Source organism: Macaca mulatta, chromosome 19 (assembly GCF_049350105.2).
Source record: "Macaca mulatta isolate MMU2019108-1 chromosome 19, T2T-MMU8v2.0, whole genome shotgun sequence".
In the NCBI taxonomy this organism is placed as follows: Eukaryota; Metazoa; Chordata; class Mammalia; order Primates; family Cercopithecidae; genus Macaca; species Macaca mulatta.
The window spans coordinates 65,849,077-65,876,812 of record NC_133424.1 but is presented as its reverse complement, the minus strand read 5'-3'; the positions used below and the strand labels follow the sequence as shown (position 1 = coordinate 65,876,812).

The following is a 27,736-nucleotide window of genomic DNA, read 5'->3' as shown; positions in this document are numbered from 1 at the left end:
GTCAATATTAGCATACAAAATACAAAAAGACGGCACTTTGGAGCCTCCATGGAATTCTGGAGCTCCTTTCCAGGAAACAGGCGTGAAGACCAACTACAAATGTCACAGTATCACACACACACCATTACAACGTGTTGTAATTATCATCTCTTTTTTTTTGTATTTATCATCTCTCTCGACTTTGGAGAGATGAACAGGCAGAAGGCCCAGCATGGAAGTTTGGAGCGCAAACTTGGGATTCCACAATGGGGTAGAGGCAATATATGTTAGGATCTTGGCAGCAGCCAAAATGGACTATTCTGTGACCAACGAAGTCATCGGCAGGGACCTTGAGGCTGGGGTACAGGATGAGCTGGAATGAGGGGACTCGTTGACCCGTGTACACCAGGCCGATCGGGTGAGCAGCACTGGGCAATCTGGGTAGTGTGTCTGCGTTTCTCAGGCTGACTCTGGTGGTAACCTCACCACCCTCTGGTAGTGGCGGTTGTGGAGTTTCTTGTTTTTGATGGATATGCTTGCTTTTGGCTTTCTTGAGTTTTGCTCTGTGATTCTTGAACCAGACCTGAAGGGAAGAGAGAGAAGAGCCAGGGGTTGAGAATGGGGTGGAATTCAGAAGACTTGTCATTCTATTTTTTAAAAAGTTTTACTTTTTAATTTTTATTTTGTTAAACATATTTTGTTTATTTATATTCTCTTTTTAACCTTTAAGTTTTTAACTTTTCTTTTTTTTTTTTTTTTTGGCCCTTAAACTGTCCTATCCAAATATTTATTTATTTATTATTGTTATTTTTTTAGATGGAGTCTCACTTTGTTGCCTAGGCTGGAGTTCAGTGGCATGGTCTTGGCTCACTGGAACCTCCGCCTCTTGGATTCAAGTGATTCTTCTGCCTCAGCCTCCTGAGTAGCAGGGATTACAGGTTCACACCACTACGCCTGGCTAAATTTTGTATTTGTAGTAGAGACACGGTTTCACCATATGGGCTGGTCTCGAACTCCTGACCTCATGATCCACCCGCCTCGGCCTCCCAAAGTGCTGGGATTACAGGCGTGAGCCACCATACCCAGCCACCATTTTAGTGGAGAATATGAGTACTTCTAGCTGAGAACAGCTAGTGCCACAGCTTGGCCACTTATATCCTCTTTGTGGAACCCTTCTCAATCTGCTCCCAGGAAGGAGCAGAAATGAGAGATTCTGGGGACAGAAATGGGACAGAGGTCAGAAAACCCAGAGCAGGGGATAGGAGAGCAAGGGGATGAGTTGCAGGGGCTGCTCTGGGGCTCAGGCCAGCCAGCTGAGGCTCGTGGTCAAATCTGACCATCCCCTGCCTTGGTATCACCCATGTGCTAAGAATAGGCTTCACATTTTAAAATGGTTGAGAAAAAACAAACACAATAAGAATACTGTTTTGTGTTGTAGGTGTGTTGGGACTGAAAGAAAAAAGAGAGAAAATAAAAGAATACTACTGGCCAGGCACAGTGGCTCATGCCTATAATCCCAGGACTCTGGGAGGCTGAGGTGGAAGGATTGCTTGAGCCCAGGAGGTCGAGACTGCAATAAGCTGTGATTGCACCACCGCGCTCCAACCTGAGCAAAAGAGTTTCTGGGAACACAGATGGGCCTCTTGTTTACGTTGTCTGTGGCTGCCTTTGCGCTGTGGTGGCATAGTTAAAATAGTTGCTAGAGAGGCAGTACGGCCCACAAAGCCTCAATTATTTACTACCGGTCCTTTACTGGAAAAATTTTCCCATTCCTGCTCTAGGGGTTTGAAGAAAGGTTTACGGGGATGCGGGTAGGAGAGTGTGGGTTTGAGAAATATTGGCGATTGGAATGAGACCTCAGGAATTATCCTAGAGGGACTTTGAATTTAGATTAGATCAGGAAGGCAGTTTAGTGAGAAGAGGGATCATTTTCCAACCTGCAGTACTGTTGGATGTATGTCTATTTTCGAGGCCATTTCTTTCTGAAGGCTGGGGTTTGGGTATGGGTTCTCATTGAACAAGGTGTTCAGATCTTCCAGTTGCTTCTTAGTGAACATGGTTCGTTTCCTGTGTGAACGCGTCTGGTCCTTGCCTTGAAAGAAAGGGAAAGAGACACAAATGGGAACTGCTAACAACTCCATTCTCAAAAGCCTGAACTTTCCTTTCCTTTCCACTGAGGTACACCGTGAGGATCAAGTGACTGAGGCTCTGTCGCCCAGGCTGGAGTGCAGGGGCACAGTCTCAGCTCACTGCAACCTCCACCTCCTGAGTTCAAGCGATTCTCCTGCCTCAGCCTCCCGAGTAGCTGGGACTACAGGCACCTACCACCACACCCGGATAATTTTTGTATTTTTAGTAGAGACAGGGTTTCACCATGTTGGTCAGGCTGGTCTTGAACTCCTGACTTCAGGTGAGCCACCGTGCCCGGCCATGACTGAGGTTCTTAGATATTGAGACACCGCCGGCCTGGGGGGTGCCTCAGGCTGCAGTCCCAGTACTGTGGGAGGCTGAATCAGGAGGATCTGTCTTTTGTCCTTGTTTTTCCAAGCCTCGTTTGTCATTTTCATAGGAAAGGGTTGTTCCTTTCCCCCTCGGTTCCTCCATCCTTTTTTTCTGTTATCATTTAAATATGGGATCCCTTGCCAGGTGCGGTGGCTCACGCCTGTAATCCCAGCACTTTGGGAGGCCAGGTCAGGCTGATCACATCAGGTCATGAGTTCCAGACCAGCCTGGCTAGCATGGTGAAACCCCATATCTATTAAAAATACAAAAATTAGCCGGGCGCGGTGGCGCATGCCTGCAATCCCAGCTACTCAGGAGGCTGAGGAAGAAGAGTCACCCGAACCCTGGTGGCAGAGACTGCGGTGAGCCGAGATTACGCCACTGCACTCCAGCCTGGGACAGAGGGAGACACTGTCTCAAAAAAATAATAATAAATAAATAAATAAATCAGGGATCGCTTGTGCCTTACCTCTTGGGTTCTATTTTCTTTGTGTAGAAATTGGCAACTCAATCCAAGGTGAAATGGATGGACATGGTTTTATCCTTATCATTTATTCAATGTTTATTAAGTAGATTCTCTTAGGAATATAGCAAGGAAATCAGCAGAAAAATAACATCACTTTTCTCTTTTAAAATGGATGTCACCTTTTACTTTCTTTTTCTGGAGACAGCGTACTGCTGTGTTGCCCAGTGGCATGATCACGGCTCACTTCGGCCTCAACCTCCCCAGGCTCAAGCGATCTTCTCACCTCAGCCTCCCGAGTAGCTGGAACTACAGGACACTGCCATGCCTGGCTTTTGTATTTTTTGTAGAGACGATGTCTTGTTTTGTTGCCCAGGCTGGTCTTGAACTCCTGGGCTCAAGCGATCTGCCCGCCTTGGCCTCCCAAAGTGCTGGGATTACAGGCACGAGCCACCGCATGCCTGACTCTAAAAGATCTGAATCAGATCATGCCTGAAAATGGTTTGGCAGCAACCCCAGAATCTAGTAAGTGCCCATGAACATGAGATTTCCAGCTTGGCTGAGCCTATATTCTATCTAGGAGCTAATCAGCCTCATAGGAATCAGATTCCCCTGAGCTCAAGAACAAGCATCGGGGTGGGAGGAATTAAGACACAACAACAAGGGAGAATGTTTGGGATTCGAAGGCAGAAACGGGCTTCCCTGCGTTTGCCTGTGCTGTCGGATGACAGCCGCGGCCAGGCACTGTGGCTCATGCCGGTCATCCCACCACTTTGGGAGGCCGAGGCAGGTGGATCACATGAGGTCAGGGGTTTGAGACCAGCCTGGCCAACGTGGTGAAACCCCCTCTGTTTAAAGATGCAAAAATTGGGCCAGGCACAGTGGCTCACGCTTGTCATCCCAGCACTTTGGGAGGCTGAGGCAGGCGGATCACAAGGTCAGGAGTTTGAGACCAGCCTGGTCAATATGGTGAAACCCCGTCTCTTGGCCGGGCGCGGTGGCTCAAGCCTGTAATCCCAGCACTTTGGGAGGCCGAGACGGGCAGATCACGAGGTCAGGAGATCGAGACCATCCTGGCTAACCCGGTGAAACCCCGTCTCTACTAAAAAATACAAAAAACTAGCCGGGCGAGGTGGCGGGCGCCTGTAGTCCCAGCTACTTGGGAGGCTGAGGGAGGAGAATAGTGTAAACCCGGGAGGCGGAGCTTGTAGTGAGCTGAGATCCGGCCACTGCACTCCAGCCTGGGCGACAGAGCGAGACTCCGTCTCAAAAAAAAAAAAAAAAAAAAAAAAGAAAGAAACCCCGTCTCTACTAAAAGTACCAAAAAAAATTAGCCAGGTGTGGTGGTGCGTGCCTGTAATCCCAGCTACCCGGGAGGTTGGGGCAGGAGAATTGCTTGAACCTGGGAGGTGGAGGTTGCAGTGAGCCAAGATCACGCCACTGCACTCCAGCCTGAGTGACAGTCCATCTCAAAAAAAAAAAAAAAAAAAACAAGAAAAACGATGACAGCCTCTGTGGGAAGTCCCCGCCACCCACGTGGATGAAGCACTGGCTTCAGCCACCTGGTCCCTCTGCCTTTTCCCGCCACCAGCTGCTTTCCACTTCTTCACGTGTCTTGGCTTCGGTTCTCTTACCTTTACGAAGATCTTCTGAGCCTGGCATGTTTCGATCCAGATGTGCGCCTGGGTTCAGGTCCAGGGATAAGAACCAGCAAAGATCAAATCCGGACTTAAATAGCTTCCTCCAACAGCCACACCCGACTCCCACCTCCTCCACCTCTCTGCCCTGTCTGCCTCCAATATGATCCCTCGGTCCTCCAGAGCCCCCTGGAGTTCTCCCAATACCGTCATTTATCTAATATTGATTGAGCGACTCAAAGGCAAGTCCGCAAACAAGCCCCACTAACACTCCTGGGAGTTGTTAAAATGCAGACTCTTGGCCCACTCCAGACCTCCTGAGCAGAGGCTGCAATTTTTTCTTTTCTTTTCTTTTTTTTTTTTTTTTTTGAGACAAAGTCCTGCTCTGTCACCCAGGCTAGAGTGCAATGGCACCATCTTGGCTCACTGTAGCCTCTGCCTCCCGGGTTCAAAGGATTCTCATGTCTCAGCCTCCCGAATAGCTGGGATCACAGGCCTGTGCCACCATGCCTGACTAACTTTTGTATTTTTAGTGGAGATGGGGTTTCCGCCATGTTGGCCAGGCTGGTCTTGAACTCCTGCCCTCGACGTTTCTGATCGGTTAGTCTGAGGTGGGATCTCATGATTTCCATACCTAACAAGTGCCCAGGTGACCAGGCTCCGTAATGGGGACCGGGAATGTGATTGTGAATAATAAAGTCCAGGTTTAAACCCTTCAGGGGCTTTCAGGCAACTTACATATTCTTTAGTGGCTGATATATGCTTGGCATTGTCCTGCATATCCTGATTTAGTTAATTCACTCAGAAATCATCTCATTTTTTAAACTTATTTACTTATTTATTTTGAGATGGAGTCTCACTCTGTCACCCTGGCTGGAGTGCAGTGGCACGATCTCGGCTCACTGCAACCTCCGCCTCCCGGGTTCAAGCAATTCTCCTGCCTCAGCCTCCCCAGAAGCTGGGATTACAGGCGCCCACCACCAAGCCCAGCTAATTACAGATGGCTCACACCTGTAATCCCAGCACTTTGGGAGGCCAAGGCAGGCAGGTCACCTGAGGTCAGGAGTTCGAGACCAGCCTGGCCAACATGGCGAAACCCCATCTCTACTAAAAGTACAAAAAATAGTTGGGTGTGGTGGCAAGCGCCTGTAATCTCAGCTACTTGGGAGGCTGAGGCAGGAGAATTGCTTGAACCCAGGAGGCGGAGGTTGCAGTGAGCTGAGATCGCACCACTGCACTCCAGCCTGGGCGACAGGAGTGAGACTCCATCTCAAAAAAATAAAAAAAGAAAAAGCTGCAACACCTTTCAGATGCCCAGGCTCATACCATGTATACCTCTTATCTTGATGACAAGGGCAGTTTGAGTTCAGGTTCACAGAAGTGGCAGCTTTTCTTGCCATTTCAATCCATTGGAATCTCAGTTCTGCACATCTCTACTTGTGATAGTGGTTAGCCTTTGCATAAATGAGTTTGTAGCTATTTTTTTTCTTTTCTTTTCTTTTTGAGACAGGGTCTTGCTAGGTCTCAAAAAACACAGCTGACTGCAGCCTCGACCTCCCGGGCTCAAGTGATCCTCCTACATTAGCCTCCCAAGTAGCTGTGACGACAAAGACCCAGGCCTAGGCTGGAGTGCAGTGGCAAAATCATAGCTCAGTGCAGCCTTAACCTCCTGGGCCTAAGTGAGCCTCTCACCTAAGCCTCCTGAGTAACTGGGACTGCAGGTGCACACCACCATACCCAGCTAATTTTCATATTTTTGTAGAGTTGGGATTTTGGCTAGGCTAGTCTCAAAGTCTTAGGCTCAAGCCATCCTCCCATCTCAGCCTCCCAAAGTGCTGGGATTAATAAGAGACAGGACTTCCTGTGTTGCTCAGGCTGGAGGGCAGTGGTTATTCACAAGCTGATTTCACTACTGATCAGCACAAAACTGTTTTTATTTTTTTGAGATGGAGTCTCACTCTGTGGCCCAGGCTGGAGCACAGTGGCATGATCTCGGCTCACTGCAACCTCCACCTCCTGGGTTCAAGCAATTCTCCTGCCTCAGCCTCCCGAATAGCTGGGATTACAGGCGCACACCACCACGCCCAGCTAATTTTTTTTTTTTTTTTTTTTGGTATTTTTAGTAGAGACAGGGTTTCACCATGTTGGCAAGACTGGTCTTGAACTCCTGACCTCAGGTGATCCGCCCGCCTCGGCCCCCCAAAGTGCTGGGATTACAGGCATGAGCCACTATGCCTAGCCAGCATGGAAGTTTTGACCTGCTCCATTTTCAACCTAGACCACTTCCCCACTTCTTAGGCAACCTGATGGGAAGTCACCATGTTGATGCCGAACTTAGTGTGGACGCCCAGTTGGCAGAGCACATTACAGCCTAGAACTCCTGGGCTCAAGCCATCCTCCCGCCTCAGTCTCCCAAGTCGCCGGACATGGCCCTCCTTGCCTTTTTTCTTCTCATCAGTGCTCTGCAGGGTTCCAGCTGGAAAAAGAGTGAAAATACTTTAGAAATAGTACTTCTAGAAAGTTCACTTCTGCCTACATTTTTGCCTACTTTTTATCTTGGGTTTAGTCATCCCACCACTTCAACTAATGTTTCGGCTGTAAACAAATAATAATGGCTGGTCCAAGTGCAGTGGTGTTTACAAATAATTGATCACAACCACTTACAAATTTCAGCATTCCTTCCCCACTCCACCGCTTTGCTTGACTAGCCTAAAATCATCATCATCATCATCACGCCACAAAACGCCATTCTCCTTGGGTACACCATTAATCTGCACAAAAAATAAGATGTCTGCCAATAATGAACAGTACATCTTTTTTTTTTAGACGAAGTCTCACTCTTGTCCCTCAGGCTGGAGTGCGATGGCATAATCTCAGCTCACTGCAACCTCTGCCTCCCGGGTTCAAGCCATTCTCCTGCCTCAGCCTCCCGAGTAGCTGGGATTACAGGCACCTGCCACCACACTCTGCTAATTTTTGTATTTTTAAAAGAGATGGGGTTTCACCATGTTGGCCAGGCTGGTCTCGAAATCCTGACCTCACGTGATCTACCAGCCTCAGCCTCCTGAAGTGCTGGGATTATAGGCGTGAGCCACCGCACCCGGCCTGATAAACAGTATATCTTTAGAGGTGAATAAGACATACCAAACAACAATTTTAAGCCACATTTTTATCTTGTGATAGTGTCAGAAACCAATTTAGAAAGAGTCAGTAATCTGCCATCTGTTTCTCTGGATTTGTCTTTTCCAGGTATTTCATTAAAAAATAATTATAGGCTGGACGCAGTGGCTCACACCTGTAATCCCAGCAGTTTGGGGGAGAAGAAAGGAGGATCGCTTGAGCCCAGGAGACCAGCTTTTCAAAAACTAAAATAAAATGACATTGTACAATATGTGACCTTTTGTGTGCTGTCTTCTTTTACTGAGCGTGTTGTTTTCCAGGTTCATCCTCATGGTATAATGTGTCAGTATCTCATTCCTCTTTTTTTTTTTTTTTTTTGAGACAGAGTCTTGCTCTGTTGCCCAGGCAGGAGTGCAGTGGCCGGATCTCAACTCACTGCAACCTCTCTGCCTCCCAGATTCAAGTGATTCTCATGCCTTAGTCTCCTGAGTTGCTGAGATTACAGGCGTGCACTAACACACCTGGCTAAATTTTATATTTTTAGTAGAGACCTGGTTTCACCATGTTGGCCAGGCTGGTCTCAAACTCCTGGCCTCAAGTGATCTATCTGCCTGGGCCTCCCAAAGTGCTGAGATTACTGGTTTGAGCCACCGCACTGGGCCCCTTTTTACAGCTGAATTATTTTCCATTGTATAAATAAACCAATCTGTTTAATCCATTCATTTGTGGATGGACAGGCTGGGAGGAGGAGGGAGCGGGGAATACCTGCTTATGGGACTTTATTTTGGAGTTAGGAAAATGTTTTGGGGCCAGGCACGGTGGCTCACATCTGTAATCCCAGCACATTGAGAGGCCGAGGCAAGTGGCTCACCTGAGGTCAGGAATTTGAGACCAGCCTGACCCAACATGGAGAAACCTCATCTCTACTAAAAATACAAAATGAGCCGTGCGTGGTGGCACATGCCTGTCATCCCAGCTACTCGGGAAGCTGAGGCAGGAGAATCGCTTGAACCCAGGAGGCAGAGGTGACGGTGAACGGAGATCGTTCCATTGCACTCCTGCCCGGGCAACAAGAGTGAAACTCTGTCTCAAAAAAAAAAAAGTTTTGTAACTACCTAGAAGTGGTGGTTGCACAACCTTGTGATTACTAAATGCCACCAAACCGCTTATTTTTAAATGGTTAATTATATGTTATTCGTATGTCACCACAATTAGAAAAAGAACACTAAGAAGCGTCAAAGTTCAGTTATTGGAGCTACAAACACCTGCTTTCCCTCATGCTGGTACCATTAGTCCAAAGATGCTAAACCTACAGACTGCTTATTTTTTTATTTTTATTATTTTTGAGACAGGGTCTTGCTCTGTTGCCTAGGCTAGAGTACAGTGACGTTTTATTTCATTTCATTTTATTTTATTTTAGGTTTCTTTCTTTTTTTTTTTTTTTTGAGACGGAGTCTCGCTCTGTCACCCGGGCTGGAGTGCAGTGGCCGGATCTCAGCTCACTGCAAGCTCCGCTTCCCGGGTTCACGCCATTCTCCTGCCTCAGCCTCCTGAGTAGCTGGGACTACAGGCGCCCGCCACCTCGCCCGGCTAGCTTTTTGTATTTTTTAGTAGAGACGGGGTTTCACCGTGTTAGCCAGGATGGTCTCGATCTCCTGACCTTGTGATCCGCCCGTCTCAGCCTCCCAAAGTGCTGGGATTACAGGCTTGAGCCACCGCGCCCGGCTTATTTTAGGTTTCAGAGACAGGGTCTCACTGTGTTGCCCAGGCTGGTCTCAACCTCTGGGATCAAGTAATCCTCCCACCTCAGCCTCCCAAATCACTGGGATTACAGGCGTGGGCCACTGCACCCAGCAAGTTCACTTACGTGTATCTTAACCCCTTATTCTGGGTTAAAGGTAGGGCCAGCTACTGTATGTTGACATCAGAACAGCCCAAGTGCTTGCTTTAGAAATGTTCTTTTTTTTTTATTTTTGAGATGGAGTCTTACTCTGTTGCCCAGGCTGGAGTTCAGTGGCTTGATCTCAGCTCACTGCAACCTCTGCCTCCCGGATTCAAGCAATTCTCCTGCCTCAGCCTCCTGAATAGCTGGGATTACAGGCATGCACCACCATGCCCAGGTAATTTTTGTATTTGCCATGTTGACCAGATTGGTGTTGAACTCCTGACTGCAGACTCCTGACTGCCAAAAACTTTTTGTGTTAAAGAAAAACCATCTTGGCCGGGCACAGTGGCTCACATCTGTACTCCCAGCACTTTGGGAGGCCGAGGCGGGGAGATCCCTTGCAGTCAGGAGTTTGAGACCAACCTGGCCAACATGGCGAAACTCCATCTCTACTAAAAAAAGTACAAAATTTAGCCGGGCGTGGTGGTGGGCACCTGTGATCCCAGCTACTGGTGAGGCTGAGGCAGGAGAATTGCTTGAACCCAGGAGGCAGAGGTTGCAGTGAGCTGAGATCACACCATTGCACTCCAGCCTGGGCAATAAGAGTCAAACTCTGTCTCCAAAAAAAAAAAGAAGAAAGAAAAACATCTCCCCCTTCCAAGTCCTTCTCCGGGAGTTCTTCCACCTTTCCTCTTGTGAGAGGCCTCAGTATATTCATTAAATGTTCTCAGTCATGCTCACTGGAGTCTGAAAAAGCACACCTCAAGAATAAGCCTGTTTTTAAGGAGAGAAAAGAAGACTTGAATGAACAAAATTTACAAATCTTAGTGGTGGTTTTCAATCACAGCTGTATATTATCATTCTCAGGATTATAAGAAAATGCCCGCGGCTTCACTCCAGGCTGAGTCCACTTGAATCTCTGCGGGTGGAGTCTAAGTATGAGGATTTGTAAATAATCCTTCTACTGCGCAAATAGGGCTGGAAGCCGCTGGCTCTGTTGCCATGTTTAGAGGGATTAAATTGGTGTCCTAAGGAGTCACCTTGGAGGCTGAGAAGTCAAGATGTGCAACAGTGGGGCCAGGAGCAGTCAACCCCAACACTCTGGGAGGTCGAGGCAGGCAGATCACCTGAGGTCGGGAGTTCAAGACCAACCTGGGCAACATAGTGAAACCCTGACTCTACTAGAAATACAAAAAAAATTAGCCGGGCATGGTGGCAGGCGCCTATAATCCCAGCTACTCGGGAGGCTGAGGCACCAGAATTGCTTGAGCCCTGGAGGTAGAGGCTGCAGTAAGCCAAGATGGGGTGTCCCTGCACCCCAGCATGGGAGACTGGGTAAAAAGATGTCGAACAGAGTGCTTGAGACAGCCCATGAGAGCCTCATGCCTTGACTAAGACTCACTGCCAAACCGGAAGACCAGTTCTGGGAAGAAGCCTGGCCACCACGCCCAAAACATCACTGGGATTAATATGATCTGTGCCTGGGGCACAACCTCTAATCCTTTTTTCTTTTTGGAGATAGGGTCTCCCTCTGTCTCCCAGGCTGAAGTGCAGTGGCGTGATCTCAGCTCACTGCAGCCTTGACCTCCTGGGCGCAAGCGATCAGCCTCCTAAGTAGGTAGCTGGGACTAGGGTGCCTGCCACCATGCACAGCTAATTAAAAAGTTTTTTTTGGATGGGGTGCAGTGGCTCACGCTGTAATCCCAGCACTACAGGAGGCTGAGGCGGGTGGATCACCTGAGGTCAGGAGTTCCAGACCAGCCTGGCCAACATGGTGAAACCCCATCTCTACTAAAAATACAAAAATTAGCCGGGCATGGTGGCACGCACTTGTAGCCCCAGCTGCTCGGGAGTCTGAGGCAGGAGGATCGCTTGAGCCCAGAAGGTTGAGCTATGGTGGTGCCACTGCACTCTAGGCTGGGTGACAGAGCAAGACCCTGTCTCAAAAAAAAAAAAAAAGGGCCGGGCACGGTGGCTCAAGCCTGTAATCCCAGCACTTTGGGAGGCCGAGGCGGGTGGATCACGAGGTCAGGAGATCGAGACTATCCTGGCTAACATGGTGAAACCCCGTCTCTACTAAAAATACAAAAAACTAGCCGGGCGTGGTGGCGGGCGCCTGTAGTCTCAGCTACTTGGGAGGCTGAGGCGGGAGAATGGCGTGAACCCAGGAGGCGGAGCTTGCAGTGAGCCGAGATCACGCCACTGCACTCCAGCCTGGGAGACACAGCGAGACTCTGTCTCAAAAAAAAAAAAAAAAAAAAAAAAAGGTCCATGATGAGACCTTGATATGCTATTGCCCTTTGAGAGGAATGACTGACTAGTTAGTGGTAAGTTGATTACGTTCGATCCTTTTCCCTGGAAAGGGCAGTGGTGGAGGTGATTGATTTGTGCTTCCTGTTTCTGTGGCCATGCCACCGGGAACACGCCCAATCTCATCTGATTTGTACTTCCTGGAATTGATGTGTTTTCTTTCTCTCTCTCTTTTTTTTTTTTTTTTTTTGTGACTGTCGCCCAGGCTGGAGAGCAATGGCCTGATCTCAGCTCACTGCAATGTCACCCTCCCGGGTTCAAGCGATTCTCCTGCCTCAGCCTACTGAGTAGGTGTAAGCCACCAGGCCCAGACATTTTCTAACATCCTTGTAATCCCAGCACTTTGGGAGGCCAAGGCAGGCGGATCACTTGTGGCCAGGAGTTCAAGACCAACCTGGCCAACATGGTGAAACTCTGTCTCTACTAAAAATACAAAACACAAGCCAGGCGCGGTGGCTCACGCCTGTAATCCCAGCTACTCGGAAGGCTAAGGTAAAAGAATGGCTTGAAACTGGGAGGCTTTAGTGAACCGAGGTTGCAGTGAGCCAAGATCAAGCCACTGCACTCTAGCCTGGGCAACAGGGTGAGACTCTGTCTCAAAAAAACAAAAACAAAACAAAAATACAGCTGGGCATGGTGGCTCCCTGTGCCTGTAATCCCAGCCCTTTGGGAGGCCAAGGAGGGCGGATCACCTGAGGCCAGGAGTTCGCGACCAGCCTGGGCAACATGGCAAAACCCCATCTCTACTGAAAAAGTACCAAAATTAGCTGGGCGTGGTGGTGGGCGCCTGTGGTCCCAGCTACTCAGGAGGCTGAGGCAGAAGAATCACTTGAACCCGGGGGGCAGAGGTTGCAGTGAGTCGAGATTGCGCCACTGCACTCCAGCCTGGGCGACAGAGGAAGACTCTGTCTCAAAAAAAAAAAGTACAACAATCAGTGCATTAGTATGAAATACACTCTTTACATCACATATTTATTATCTTACACAGAAATAGCTGCCATCATGGGATAACATAATGGTTTTTATTTTTATGTATTTATTTATTTTTTGAGATGGAGTTTCACTCTTGTCACACAGGCTGGAGTGCAATGGCGCAATCTTGGCTCACAGCAACCTCCACCTCCTGGGTTCAAGAGATTCTCCTTCCTCAGCCTCCTGGGTAGCTGGGATTACAGGTGCCTGCCATCACACCCAGCTAATTTTGTATTTTCAGTAGAGACGGGGTTTCACCATGTTGGCCAGGCTGGTCTCAAACTCCTGACCTCAGGTAATTCACTTACCTTGACAAGTGTAATCCCAAAGAGTTGGGATTACAGGTGTGAACCACTGTGCCGGGTCAGGAATGGCTTTTTTTTTTTTTTTTTTTTTGAGATGGCATTTCACTCTTGTTGCCCAGGCTGGAGTGCAATGGTGCGGTCCCTGCTCACTGCAACCTCTGCTTCCCAGATTCAAGCGATTCTCCTGCCTCAGCTTCCCAAGTAGCTGGGATTACAGGCATGTGCCACCACGCCAGGATAATTTTGTATTTTTAGTAGAAATGGGGTTTCTCCATGTTGGTCAGGCTGGTCTTGAACTCCCAAACTCAGGTGATCACCCGCCCTCCTTGGCCTCCTGTAGCTGGGCTTACAGGTGCCTGCCATCACACCCAGCTAATTTTGTATTTTTAGTAGAGATAGGGTCTCACCATGTTGGCCAGGCTGGTCTCAAACTCCTGACCTCAGGTAATTCACTTAACTTGGCAAGTGTAATCCCAATGTGTGGGGATTACAAGCGTGAGCCACTTCGCCCAGCCAGGAATGGCTTTCTATTTATTTATTTATTTATTTATTTATTTTTGAGACCGAGTCTCGCTCTGTTGCCCAGGCTGGAGTGCAGTGGTGTGATCTTGACTCATTGCAATCTCTGCCTCCCGGGTTCATGCCATTCTCCTGCCTCAGCTTCCTGAGTAACTGGGACTACAGGCGCCCGCCACCACATCCAGCTAATTTTTTGTATTTTTAGTAGAGACAGGGTTTCACCATGTTAGCCAGGATGGTCTCAATCTCCTGACCTCATGATCTGCCCACCTCGGCCTCCCAAAGTGCTGGGATTACAGGCGTGAGCCAGCACGCCCAGCCCAGGAATGGCTTTTTTAAAGACTCAACTGAAGTGTCATCTCAGGTATAACGTCCCATGGGGTTGGGGTGCTGTCCTCTAAGATGCTGTATCTGCTTATGACCAACAGTCAGTATAAGGGGCTGTGACCCTAGTAGTTAGAATACACAGGTGTAGCTCCCAGGGAGTGAAATAGAATGGGCATTTAGCAATACCCTGTCTAGGGACCCACTTGAAGAAATTGTGCTTCTTGTCCTCAAACCTTATCTGGCACGATGTCTTCATTTTGGAAGGGGGAACACTTCCACCGAGAAACATGGTAAGATTTTCTGCCTGGTGACTTTGGGCTCTACAGGCTGATTAAGCACTGGGCAGAGAAACGAGGTAGCTGGCTGGCATGGAGAATGAACCACGAGCATTATGAAGAGCCTGGGTTGCTGCTGCATATTGGGGCAGGAAGGTTCTTGTCTGGAACTCAGAGAATTCCCTATGACCAACAGGAAATTGCACAACCACAGCCCAGGAACAGTACAGTAACTGAGATAAAACCAAGGGATGGTGAAATAAGACTCTTAATAAGACGAAGTCTCACTATGTTACCTAGGCTGATCTTACACTTCTAGGCTCAGGTGATCTTCCTGCCCCAACCTCCCAAAATGCTGGGATTATAGGCATGAGCCACCATGCCCAGCCCTCTCTCTCTCTCTCTCTCTGATAACTAAGTATGTGACACTGACATTTTCCAGCAGCTCATGCTCATAAACCCCTAAACTCCTTGTTTACTGCAAGACATCAAGAAAGAACAAGTGTATCCTGCTGAAAGCATCTCACGGATAAGAATCTCTGGTTGCTTTCCTCTAATAAATACCATGAGATCTGATTAGCATGTTTACAAAGAAGTTTGACCAAGGGATGTCTCCTCAGACATCACCAGGTTGGGAGAAAGAATGGATTATAGACTAGTTAACCTTTTCCTTCCTAGCAACCCGGGACTCAGATTTTTCAGAAACAAAGGCCTGCGTCACCCCAGCAGACAAATGAGTTACAAAAAATGAAGTACTGGCCCAACATGAGGAAATGTAGAAGACGTGTGGGAAACAGATGAGTATCAGTAATGGTTTGGGGGCCACATAACAATGAGGATTGTAGTTTGCTCTGGTAAACATATTGTATTGAAAATTTTAAATAGCTATAGCAGCATACAAATGCATGCCCAAGAATGTTCAGAAAATAATTTTTTTCGAGGAAAGATTGCCTTTTATATATTTTTTGGAACAGAGTCTCGCTCTGTTTCCCAGGGTGGAGTGCAGTGGCGTGATCTTGGCTCACTGCAACCTCTACCTCCAGGTTCAACCGATTCTCCTGCCTCAACCCCTCCCAGCAGCTGGGATTACAGGTGCTGACCATGCCCAGCTAATTATTTTATTAGACAGCGTTTCACCATGTTGGCCAGGCTGGTCTGGAACTTCTGACCTCAAGTGATCAGCCCGCCTCGGCCTCCCAAAAGTGCCAGGATTATAGACGTGAGCCACCGTGCCTGGCCTGTATTGAAAATTTTATATAGATCATGGCTGAATCTTTCCTTAAAGGCTTAATGGCTAAATGAACTTACATATAGAAATGGGGCTGGGTGCAGTGGCTCATGCCTGTAATCCCAGCACTTTGGGAGGCACAGGTGGGAGGATTATTTGAGACCAGGAGTTCAAGACCAATCTGAGCAACATAGCAAGCCCTTGCCTCTACAAAAAATAAAAAAATTAGCGGGGTACTGTGGCACGCAACTGTAGTCCCAGCTACTCCAGAGGCTGAGGCAGGAGGATTGCTTGAACCTAGGGGGTTGAGACTTTAGTGAACCTTGATTGTGCCCCTGCACTCCAGCCTAGGTGACACAGTGAGACTTTGTATCTGAAAATAAATGAAAAATTAAAAAAATAGGGAAATGAGCATTTTCAAGAAGCACAAGGATTGCGCAGTAGTAGATGTCCATATTATACTCTCTTGTACACCTCTAATTTTAACCTGAGCCTCGCTGTTCAGTCTCATGAAAGCAGACTCACTTGATTCTACCATACTCTCACCTCACACACGTGCCATACATCTTTTAGTATTCTGCTCTGGGGTCCTTTCTGATGTCATTTATCCCATAGAAAATAGCTTTGGCAGGCCGGGCATGGTGGCCCACGCCTGTAATCCGAGCGCTTTGGGTGGCTGAGGTGAGTGGATCACCTGAGGTCAGGAGTTCGAGACCAGCCTGGGCAACAAGGTGAAACTCCATCTCTATGAAAAACACAAAATTTAGAGATCGTGCCACTGCACTCCAGCCTGGACAACAGAGTGAGACTTGGTCTCACAACAACCATAACAAAAAATTAAAAATGGAAAATAGCTTTGGCCGGGTGGGGTGGCTCACACTTGTAATCTCAGCACTTTGGGAGGCCAAGGCAGACAGATCACTTGAGGCCAGGAGTCCGAGACCAGCCTGACCAACATGGTGAAACCCCATCTCTACCCAAAAATGCAAAAAATTAGCCGGGCGTAGTGGCACATGTCTGTAATCCTAGCAACTCAAGAGGCTGAGGCAGGAGAATCTCTTGAACCCAGGAGGCAGAGGTAGCAGTGAGCCAAGATCGCACCACTGCACTACAGCCTGGGGGACAGAGCGAGACCCTGTCTAAAGAAGAAAATAGGCCAGGCACGGTGGCTCATGCCTGTAATCCCAGCACTTTGGGAGGCCGAGGCGGGTGGATCACAAGGTCAGGAGATCAAGACCATCCTGGCTAACACGGTGAAACCCCGTCTCTACTAAAAATATGAAAAATTAGCCGGGCGTGGTGGCGGGGGCCTGTAGTCCCAGCTAGGGAGGCTGAGGCAGGAGAATGGCGGGAACCCGGGAGGCGGAGCTCACAGTGAGCCGAGATCACGCCACTGCACTCCAGCCTGGGGGACAGAGTGAGACCCTGTCTAAAGAAGAAAACAGCTTTGAATGGCAGGAAGTCAGCATGTCTCAGGGAAACCCTCAGGCAATGTGGGATGAAATTAAGCACTTAAATGTCCCAGCCTTTCATCTCTGTGGCAGGGGATGAGGCAAGGGATGATATGAGGTAGCGTAAACAGTCTTCAACAGGCTTCAAAGGAATCAAGCCCTCATTGCCCTCTTCACAGGCATCAGCAACTTATCCTTTTTTTTTTTTTTTTTTTTTTTTTTTTGAGATAGAGTTTCACTCTGTCACCCAGGCTGGAGTGCGGTGGCGTGATCTCAGCTCACTGCAACCCCCGCCTCCCAGGTTCAAGCAGTTCTCCTGCCTTTGCCTGCTGAGTAGCTAGGACCACAAGCATCTGTCACCAGGCCTAGCTAATTTTTTCTGGGTTTTTTTTTTTTTTTTTTTTTTTTTTTTGAGATGAAGTTTCACTCTTGTCACCCAGACTGGAGTGTGGAGTGCAATGGTGTGATCTTGGCTCACCGCAAACTACGCCTCCTGGGTTCAAGTGATTCCCCTGCCTCAGCCACCCGAGTAGCTGGGATTACAGGCATGTGCCACCACGCCCGGCTAATTTTTGTATTTTTAGTAGAGACGGGGTTTCTCCATGTTGGTCAGGCTGGTCTCCTGACCGCAGGTGATCTGCCCATCGTGGCCTCACAAAGTGCTAGGATTACAGGCGTGAGCCACTGCGCCCAGCCTTTTTTCTGTATTTTTAGTAGACACAGAGTTTCTCCATGTTGGCCAGGCTGGTCTCGAACTCCTGACCTTGTGATCTGCCCGCCTCGAATTCCCAAAGTGCTGGGATTACAGGCGTGAGCCACTGCGCCCGGCCTCAACATGTCCTTAGATAAGGTGTTGGCTCCTCATCCTTCCCTGTCTTACACTCCCTGCTACCTCCCTCTTGGTTTAGGATCACATTCTAAATAAACCTCTGGAACTCAAGACTTTGTATCAATGTCTGCTTTAAATAACCCAAATTAAGTCAGTGTCATTCTGATCAACAGAATGGAGGCAGAGATGCAATCAATGGGGACATAAAAAGGACATGAAAGTGAAAGGTCTCCCTTTCCCTAGAAAAGATGAATCTGTTACAAGGATAAAAGACTACTGGCCAGGCGCGGTGGCTCATGCCTGTAATCCCAGCACTTTGGGAGGCCGAGGCAGGTGGATCACCTGAGGTCAGGAGTTCAAGACCAGCCTGATCAACATGGCAAAACTCCGTCTCTGCTAAAAATACAAAATTATCTGGGTTTGGTGGCGCATGACTGTAATCCCAGCTACTCAGGAGACTGAGGCAGGAGAATCGCTTGAACCTGGGAGGTGGAGGCTGCAGTGAGCCAAGATCGTGCCGCTGCACTCCAGCCTGGGTGACAGAGCAAGACTCTGTTAAAAAAAAAAAAAAATCTGGAGGCAATATGAATAATTTCCATTTTTCTATCTCTGAGTCTGTAGTACTCTTTTTTTTTTTTTTTTTTTGAGATGGGGTCTTGCTATGTTGCCCAGACTGGTCTCCAACTCCTTCAACTCCTTGATTCAAGCAATCCACCCACCTTGGCATCCCAAAGTGCTAGGATTACAGGCATGAGCTACCATGACCACAGTAGTATTTTTTTTTTTTTTTTTTTTTTTTGAGACGGAGTCTTGCTCTGTCGCCCAAGCTGGAGTGCAGTGGCGCAATCTCGGCTCACTGCAAGCTCCGCCTCCCGGGTTCACGCCATTCTCCTGCCTCAGCCTCCCGAGTAGCTGGGACTACAGGCGCCCGCCACTGCGCCCAGCTAATTTTTTCTATTTTTAGTAGAAACGGGGTTTCACCATGGTCTCGATCTCCTGACCTTGTGATCCACCCGCCTCGGCCTCCCAAAGTGCTGGGATTACAGGCGTGAGCCACCACGCCCGGCCTGTTTTTTCTTATTTTGTTTTTTAATTAGAAAAAGTATTTATTTCTGCTCCTTTCATACATGTTATTGTTCAGGAAACAGTCTTACACACCTATCTGAAATAATCCACCATCACACACACTAGTTAAAGCCAAAGCACCATAGGCAAAGCTGACCAGCTGTCCAGTGTTCTCAGCTCATGGAATCTTGCTTCTTGACTTTATGTTAATTTCTGAAAATCAGAAACGTCACCTCCAAAAAATGTTAAGGGGGTTGTAAAAAATAATCACTTTATTTGCTATTATAGTTGTAGGTATGGAGTATATTTTCTTTTCTTTTCTTTTTTTTTGAAACAGAGTCTCACTCTGTCACCCAGGCTGGAGTGCAGTGGCATGATCTAGGCTCAGGAAACCTCCGCCTCCCAGGTTCACGTGATTCTCCTGCCTCAGCCTCCCAAGTAGCTGGGATTACAGGCACACACCACCACGCCCAGCTTATTTTTGTATTTTTAGTAGAAACGGGGTTTCACCATGGTGGCCAGGCTGCTCTGGAACTCCTGACCTCGTGATCTGCCCACCTTGGCCTCCCAAGGTGCTGGGACTACAGGCATGAGCCACTGTGCCCGGCCTATATTTTCTTTCTTTTTTTTTTTTTTTGAGACGGAGTCTTGCTCTGTTGCCCAGGCTGGAGTGCAGTGGCCCAATCTTGGCTCACTGCAAGCTCTGCCTCCCGGGTTCACACCATTCTCCTGCCTCAGCTTCCCGAGTAGCTGGGACTACAGGTGCCCACCACCATCCCCGGCTAATTTTTTTTTTTTTTTGTAATTTTAGTAGAGATGGGGTTTCACCGTGTTAGCCAGGATGGTCTCGATCTCCTGACCTAGTGATCCGCCTGGCTCGGCCTCCCATAGCGCTGGGATTACAGGCCTGAGCCACTGCACCAGGCCATCTATAGTTTCTTTTATTTTTTTGAGACGGAGTCTCGCTCTGTCGCCCAGGCTGGAGTGCGGTGGCCGGATCTCAGCTCACTGCAAGCTCTGCCTCCCGGGTTCACGCCATTCTCCTGCCTCAGCCTCCGGAATAGCTGGGACTACAGGCGCCCACCACCTCGCCCGGCTAGTTTTTTGTATTTTTTTTTTAGTAGAGACGGGGTTTCACCGGGTTAGCCAGGATGGTCTCGATCTCCTGACCTCGTGATCCTCCCAAAGGGCTAGGATTACAGGCTTGAGCCACCGCACCCGGCCTATAGTTTCTTAAAGACATGAAAAACTAAGAACAACATGCCACTCATCATTGTTGGTATAGCAATATGCTCAGCAGGAAAAAAAAATACTGTGATAAACTTGTCTCTTTAATACCAAGAAGAAATTCTCGTCCAAACTTCAATACACTTCCTGTGTTCTCACTAGATATTTCTTTTACTGCTGCTGTTCCTTCTTTTCTACATTTCATATTAGAGGATTGGACAGCCTTTAACACGTCATTGACAGGAGCAAATCCAGGATCCACTGATTTCTTCTCAAAGGCACTCTAACCCATCAAATAGCCCGGCAGTTGCATTCTCACGAATACTCCAGCCGTGAAAAAACTCAATAGGGGCCGGGCGCGGTGGCTCAAGCCTGTAATCCCAGCACTTTGGGAGGCCGAGGCGGGTGGATCACGAGGTCAGGAGATCGAGACCATCCTGGCTAACATGGTGAAACCCCGTCTCTACTAAAAATACAAAAAACTAGCCGGGCGTGGTGGCGGGCGCCTGTAGTCCCAGCTACTCGGAGGCTGAGGCGGGAGAATGGCGAACCCAGGAGGTGGAGTTTGCAGTGAGCCGAGATCGGGCCACTGCACTCCAGCCTGGGCCACACAGCGAGACTCCGTCTCAAGAAAAAAACAAAAAAAACAAAACAAAAAAAAACTCAATAGGACACAGACAAATCCAATGAATAGAAGAATAAATCTATTGAGTTTTGGGATATTTGGTGTATTCGATTGATCCAGGATTATGAGACCTGAACCTCCCATTGTAAACAGGAAGCTGGATGCAAGTCCTTCCGTAATATGTTGTCCACCTTCTCTGCAGGCCAAGAAAGCTACTGGCCTCTGATGCCTTTGTTCATCAGTCATAAAGTCAACACCTGGCGGTTCAACGATCACATCATACACGATTCCTCTGGTGATGAGGAAGTAAGACACCACCACCAGAGCATACACAGTCATGGCCAACGGCGTGTGCAGCCAGAGCAGCTTCTTCAGCTTCAGGTTGGGACATTCAAGCACTAAGAACGGGACACGGTACAAAGTTCCCATGCTGGCGGCAGCAAGGGCCGTTCTCGGCCTCTATTTTTTCTTATGTTTTGAGACAGAGTTTCGCTCTTGTTGCCCAGGCTGGAGTGCAATGGTGTGATCTCGGCTCATTGCAACCTCTGCCTCTGAGGTTCAAGCAATTCTCCTGCCTCAGCCTTCCAAGTAGCCGGGATTACAGGCATGCGCCACCAAACCCGGCTAATTTTGTATTTTTAGCAGAGATGGGGTTTTGCCATGTTGGTTAGGCTGGTCTTGAACTCCTGACCTCAGGTGATGCACCCGCCTCGGCCTCCCAAAGTGCTGGGATTATAGGCGTGAGCCACCGCGCCTGGTCCATGACAGTCTTTTAAATAAATGGCACTGGGACAGCTGAACATCCATATGGAAAAAAGGTGTTTGACCTCCACCCCGTGCTATTTACACAGAAGATAATTCTAGTGGGTTGTAGATTGAAATGTTAAAGGCAGAACAATACAGTTTACAGAAGAGCTTCATGTCTTCATGCTAGGGAAACACCTCTTTTTTTAATTTTTAAAAAACAGAGACAAGGGTCTCACTCTGTTGCCCAAGCTGGTCTCAAACTCCTGGGTTCAAGTGATCCTCCCACCTTAGCCTCCCAAAGTGCTAGGATTACAGGTGTGAGCCACCACACCCAGCCAGGAAACACCTCTTAAACAGAAGAAAAAAATGCTAACCATAACAGGAAAAATTGGACATTTCATTATATTAAAATTAAGAAAAATAAAAAGTAATAAATGAGAGAGGACTGTAGTAAAAAAACAAATAAAAATAAAAGTAAGGGTTTACATTAATCAGAAGAAGCTAGGAAAAGATTTCCCATAACATAATAGCAGGAATCTAAATCTGTTTTGTTTTTTTTTTTGAGACGGAGTCTCGCTCTGTCGCCCAGGCTGGAGTGCAGTGGCCGGATCTCAGCTCACTGCAAGCTCCGCCTCCCAGGTTCAAGCCATTCTCCTGCCTCAGCCTCCCGAGTAGCTGGGACTACAGGCGCCCGCCACCTTGCCCGGCTAGTTTTTTGTATTTTTTAGTAGAGACGGGGTTTCACCGTGTTAGCCAGGATGGTCTCGATCTCCCGACCTCGTGATCCGCCCGTCTCGGCCTCCCAAAGTGCTGGGATTACAGGCTTGAGCCACCGCGCCCGGCAGGAATCTAAATCTGAATCTTCATACATTCTTTAAAATTAGACAGATCTGGGCCGGGCACGGTGGCTTGCGCCTGTAATCCCAGCATTTTGGGAGGCCAAGGCGGGCAGATCATTGGAGGTCAGGAGTTCGAAACCAGCCTGGTCAACATGACAAAACCCCATCTCTACTAAAAATACAAACATTAGCTGGGTGTGGTGGTGCACACCTGTAATTCCAGCTACTCGGGAGGCTGAGGCAGGAGAATCATTTGAACCTGGGAGGCAGAGGTTACAGTGAGCCAAGATCATGCCACTGCACTCCAACCTGGGTGACAGAGCAAGACTGCGTCTCAAAGGAAAAAAAAAATTAGATCTGGCTGGGCACAGTAGCTCGTGCCCATAATCCCAGCATTTTGGGAGGCTGAGGCGGGCAGATCACCTAAGGCCAGGAGTTGGAGAGCAGCCTGGCCAGTATGGTAATACCCTGTCATTACTAAAAGTACAAAAAATTAGCCGGGCATGATGGCATTGGGAGGCTGAAGCACTCCAGCCTGGGTGACAGAGGAAGAATCCGTCTAAAAAAAAAATTATAGACAGATCAACAGAGCAAAGTAAATTACAAATTAAACGCCCACAACTATAGCACCACAAATGATCTTTTAAAAAGTATATATTTAATTAAAAAAAAAAAAGTAGAGAGACAGGGTCTTCCTATGTCCCCCAGGCTGGTCTGAAACTCCTGGGCTCAAGAGATCCTCCTGCCTCGGCCTTCCAAAGTGCTAGGATTACAGGCCTGAGCCACCATGTCTGACCACAAGTGATCTTTTTTTTTTTTTTTTTTTTTTTGAGACAGTTTTGCTTTCGTTGCCCAGGCTGTAGTGCAGTGGTGCAATCTCGGCTCACTGCAACCTCCGCCTCCCAGGTTCAAGTGATTCTTCTGCCTCAGCCTCCCGAGTAGCAGGGATTACAGGCACACGCCACCATGCCCGGCTAATTTTTTTTGTATTTTTAGTAGAGACGGGGTTTCACTATGTTGGCCAGGTTGGTCTCTAACTCCTGACCTCAGGTGATCCACCCGCCTTGGCCTCCCAAAGTGCTGGGATTACAGGCGTGAGCGACAGCGCTCGGCCCACAAATGATCTTAACCCTACCTAATCCCAGACACAAAAAATCAAATAAAAATGAACCGCAGACCTAAAATCAGAAAGTAAAACAATGTTTTCTTTTAGAAGACAACATAAGGCCGGGCGCAGTGGCTCAAGCCTGTAATCCCAGTACTTTGGGAGGCCGAGGCGGGTGGATCACGAAGTCAGGAGATCAAGACCATCCTGGCTAACATGGTGAAACCCCGTCTCTACTAAAAATACAAAAAACTAGCCGGGCGTGGTGGCGGGCGCCTGTAGTCCCAGCTACTCGGAGGCTGAGGCAGGAGAATGGCGTAAACCCGGGAGGCGGAGCTTGCAGTGAGCCGAGATCACGCCACTGCACTCCAGCCTGGGTGACACAGCGAGACTCCGTCTCAAAAAAAAAAAAAAAAAAAAAAATAGAAGACAACATAGAAGAATGTCTATTATATAGAGGTAAGCTAAGATTTACTAAATAGGCCCCAAAAATGTTTACAATGAAGAAAATATATAAATTAGACTATATTAAAATTAAGGACTTCTTGCTATAGCAAGATGTCTTAGAAAACAAAATAAAATTAAGGACTTTCGTTTCATTAAAAAAAATTTTCTTTTTCTCTTTCAAATTTTTGATAGAGATGAAAGTCTCGCTATGTTGCCTAGGTTGGTCTTGAACTCCTGGTTTCTAGCAATCCTCCCGCCTAGGCCTCTGAAAGTATTGAGATTACAGGTGTGAGCCACCGTGGTCCACCTGTTAAGGGTCTTACTTTTTCACCCAGGCTGGAGTGCAGTGGTAAGAGCATAGCTCATTGCTGCTGCAAACTCCCAGGTTCAAGGGATCCTACCTCCTCAGCCTCTGAGTGGCTGGGACCACAGGCACGCACCACCTGTCATGGACAATTTAAAGATTCTTTTAGGCCAGGTGCGGAGGCTCACGCCTGTCATCCCAGCACTTTGGGAGGCCAAGGTGGACGGACCACGAGGTCAGGAGTTCGAGACCAGCCTGGCCAACATGGTGAAACCCTGTCTCTATTAAAAATACAAAAATTAGCTGGGTGTGGTGGCGCATGCCTATAATCCCAGCTACTCAGGAGGCTGAGGCAGGAGAACTGCTTGAACCGGGACCCAGGAGGTGGAGGTTGCGGTGAGCTGAGATCACGCCATTGCATTCCAGCCTGGGCAACAAGAGTGAAACTCTGTCTCAAACACAAAATTAATTAATTAATTAAAAATAAAGATTGTTTTAGGGATAGTGTCTCCCTCTGTGGCTCAGACTTCTGTGGAACTCCTGGCCTCTATCCGTCCTTCCTCCTCAGCATCCAAAAGTGCTGGGATTACAGGTGTGAGTCACTAAGCCCAGCCAGGACTTCTGTTTTTATTATTATTATTATTTTTTTTTTTTTTTTTTTTTTTTGAGACGGAGTCTCGCTCTGTCGCCCAGGCTGGAGTGCAGTGGCGCGATCTCGGCTCACTGCAAGCTCCGCCTCCCGGGTTCACGCCATTCTCCTGCCTCAGCCTCCCGAGTAGCTGGGACTACAGGCGCCCACAACCGCGCCTGGCTAATTTTTTGTATTTTTAGTAGAGACGGGGTTTCACCGTGGTCTCGATCTCCTGACCTTGTGATCCGCCCGCCTCGGCCTCCCAAAGTGCTGGGATTACAGGCGTGAGCCACCGCGCCCGGCTATTTTTTATTTTTTTCTAGGACTTCTGTATTTTTGTTTGTTTTTGAGATGGCATCTCGCTCTGTCGCCCAGGCTGGAGTGCGGTGGCACAATCTCGGCTCACTGCAACCTCTGCCTCCCAGATTCAAGTGGTTCTCCTGCTTCAATGTCCTCAGTAGCTGGACTAACAGGCATGCGCCAGCACACCCAGCTAATTTTTGTATTTTTAGTAGAGTCAGGGTTTCACCATGTTGGCCAGCTGGTCTTGAATGCCTGCCCTCGTGATCCGCTTGCCTTGGCCTCCCAAAGTGCTGGGATTATAGGCATGAGCCACCACACCCAGCCAGCTTTTGGTTTTAAAAGGACATTATTAAGAAATTGAAAAAGCAATCCACAGAGTGGGAAAAGACATGCAACCAAGGAATTGTATCTAAAATGTAATTCCGGGCACGGTGGCTCACGCCTGCAATCCCAGAACTTTGGGAGGCCGAGACACGCAGATCACCTGAGTCAGGAGTTCAAGACTAGCCTGGCCAATGTGGTGAAATCCTGTCTTTACTAAAAATATAAAAATTATCCAGGCACAGTGGTACATGCCTGTGGTCCCAGCAACTTGGGAGGCTGAGGCAGGAGAATCGCTTGAACCCAGGAGGTAGAGATTGCAGTTAGCTGAGATTGCACCAGTGCACTCCAGCCTGGGCAGCAGAGCGAAACCCTGTCTCAAAAGAAAAAAAAAAAAAGAGAGAGAAATAACTTCTATAGAAAAAAGAAAAGAAGAGAGAGAAAGAGGGAAGGAAGCAAGGAAGGGAAGGAGGGAGGGAGGAATGGAGCCAGAGAAAGAAATACTAACCAATGAGCCGGGTGCGGTGGCTCATGCCTGTAATCCCAACACTTTGGGAGGTCGAGGTGGGTGGATCACCTGAGGTCAGGAGTTTGAGACCAGCCTGGCCAACATGGTGAAACCCTGTCTCTACTAAAAGTACAAAAATTAACCAGGTGTGATGGTGCGCACCTGTAGTCCCAGCTACTTCGGAGGCTGAGGCAGGAGCATTGCTTGAACCCAGGAGGCGGAGGTTGCAGTGAGCCGAGATGAGGCCACCACATTCCAGCCTGGGCAACAGAGTGAAACTTTGTCTCAAAAAAAAACCCCAAAAAACAAAAAAACCAAAGGAAATACTACCAAATGGAGAAATGGGCAAAAGTCTTGGACACATATTTTACAAGGGCAAAATATCCACGTGGCCAACAAACATAGGGGAAAAAAATCCTCAATCTCCTTAGTCATTAGAGAAGTGGTACTTGAGAATTATTTAGGGGGGCTTATTAGGGGCCATCTTCTGTCCCAATTCCCTAGGAAACTCTTGTTATGTAGGTTTGAAATGATTCCAAACACAGCATTTGGGGTCGTGCAGTACACTCTTCCCTTCCTTCTGGTCCGTGACTTCTTATCAGATCTCACACATGAGGCCGGGCGCGGTGGCTCATGCTTGTCATCCCAGCACTTTGGGAGGCTGAGGTGGGCAGATCGGTTGAGGTCAGGAGTTTGAGACCAGCCTGGCCAACATGGTGAAACCCTGTCTCTACTAAAAATACAAAAATAATAATAAAAAAATAAAATAAAAGCCGGGTGTCGTGGCGTGTGCCTGTAATTCCAGATACTCAGGAGGCTGAGGCCGGAGAATTGCTAGAACCTGGGAGGTGAAGGTTACAGTGAGCTGAGATGGTGCCACTGTACTCCAGCCTGGGCGACAGAGCGAGCTTCCATCTCAACAACAACAACAACGATCTCGCACGTTCTCCCGTTTCCTCTTGGACCCTACATGTGAGTTGTTGATTCTGGACTTTAAAAAGGATAGATACACAAGAGTTTGACAGACGCTTTGAAAGCTTAGACTGTGGCAGGCTCATATTGGGGCTCAGAAACGGAAACCTCAAAACGAAGGCTTCCGAAGCAGCTTCAGAAGCGCAAGTTTCTTCCTGACCCTCATTCTCTCCCCAAGGCTGGCCATAGAAACGAGAAACAGTCTTTCCCAAAGTGAGCCGTAGACACCAGAATCCCTTTTCCCCAAATCCCGCCATAAAACCTAAAATCTCTGACTAATTTCCCTCCCTCTTTCCCTGTAAACACTGACCGTAAAGAATTCCTGTCCTATCTTGTTTGGTTTTAAGTCTATGGCTCTCATTCCAGGGAGGCTTCTGTCCTCTGCCCAGCAGGAGGGAAGGCTGCTCAGAAAGGCCAGGAGGAATCCAGAGAGACCGGTTTGCCGGGTTCCCCATCCGCCCGCCCCTTGCAGTGTGTGACCTTTAGGTCTGACCCGTTTTGTCCACTCCTATTTCTTTTCTTTCCTTTTCTTTCTTTCTTTCTTTCTTTCTTTCTTTCTTTCTTTCTTTCTTTCTTTCTTTCTTTCTTTCTTTCTTTCTTTCTTTCTTTCTTTCTTTCCTTCCTTCCTTCCTTCCTTCCTTCCTTCCTTCCTTCCTTCCTTCCTTCCTTCCTTCCTTCCTTCTTTCTCTCTCTCTCTCTCTCTCTCTCTCTCTCTTTCTTTCTTTCTTTCTTTCTTTCTTTCTTTCTTTCCTTCCTTCTTTCTTTCTTTTTCTTTCTTTTTTTCCTTCCTTCTCTCTTTTTTCTTTCCTTTCCTCCCTCCGTCCCTCCCTCCCTCCCTTC

At 48.1% G+C, this 27,736-nt stretch overlaps 2 protein-coding genes across 6 annotated transcripts in view; both read right to left on the bottom strand.

Moving 5' to 3' along the window:
* LOC720477 (oligosaccharyltransferase complex subunit OSTC-like) overlaps positions 1 to 21,179 on the bottom strand; it is a 31,397-nt gene extending 10,218 nt beyond the window's left edge. The window contains exons 1-2 of one of the 2 annotated variants that reach the window (XM_077981740.1): positions 20,748 to 21,179; positions 11,857 to 20,435 (exon numbers count right to left, since the gene is read on the bottom strand). In XM_077981740.1, the coding sequence (XP_077837866.1) occupies positions 20,378 to 20,435; positions 20,748 to 21,148 (459 nt within the window). In that variant the 5' untranslated portion in view covers positions 21,149 to 21,179 and the 3' untranslated portion in view covers positions 11,857 to 20,377. Of the gene's footprint in view, positions 1 to 11,856; positions 20,436 to 20,747 lie in introns of those variants that run through there. The other variant, XM_077981738.1, reaches the window with a different exon arrangement.
* On the bottom strand, positions 120 to 27,336 carry DPRX (divergent-paired related homeobox). Of its 4 annotated transcripts, none has more exons than XM_077981742.1 (5): positions 27,207 to 27,336; positions 6,885 to 7,057; positions 4,579 to 4,626; positions 1,917 to 2,071; positions 120 to 562 (listed from the first exon to the last, which is right to left on the bottom strand). In XM_077981742.1, the coding sequence occupies exons 3-5, from the start codon at positions 4,604 to 4,606 to the stop codon at positions 167 to 169; spliced, it is 579 nt and encodes a 192-aa protein (XP_077837868.1). In that variant the 5' UTR covers positions 4,607 to 4,626; positions 6,885 to 7,057; positions 27,207 to 27,336; the 3' UTR covers positions 120 to 166. The 4 variants fall into 4 exon arrangements, with proteins under 4 accessions (XP_077837868.1, XP_077837869.1, XP_077837867.1 ...); XM_077981743.1 differs by having other exon boundaries at positions 6,900 to 7,057; XM_077981741.1 differs by having other exon boundaries at positions 7,022 to 7,057; positions 27,207 to 27,330.
* Positions 27,337 to 27,736: the final 400 nt, after the last annotated feature.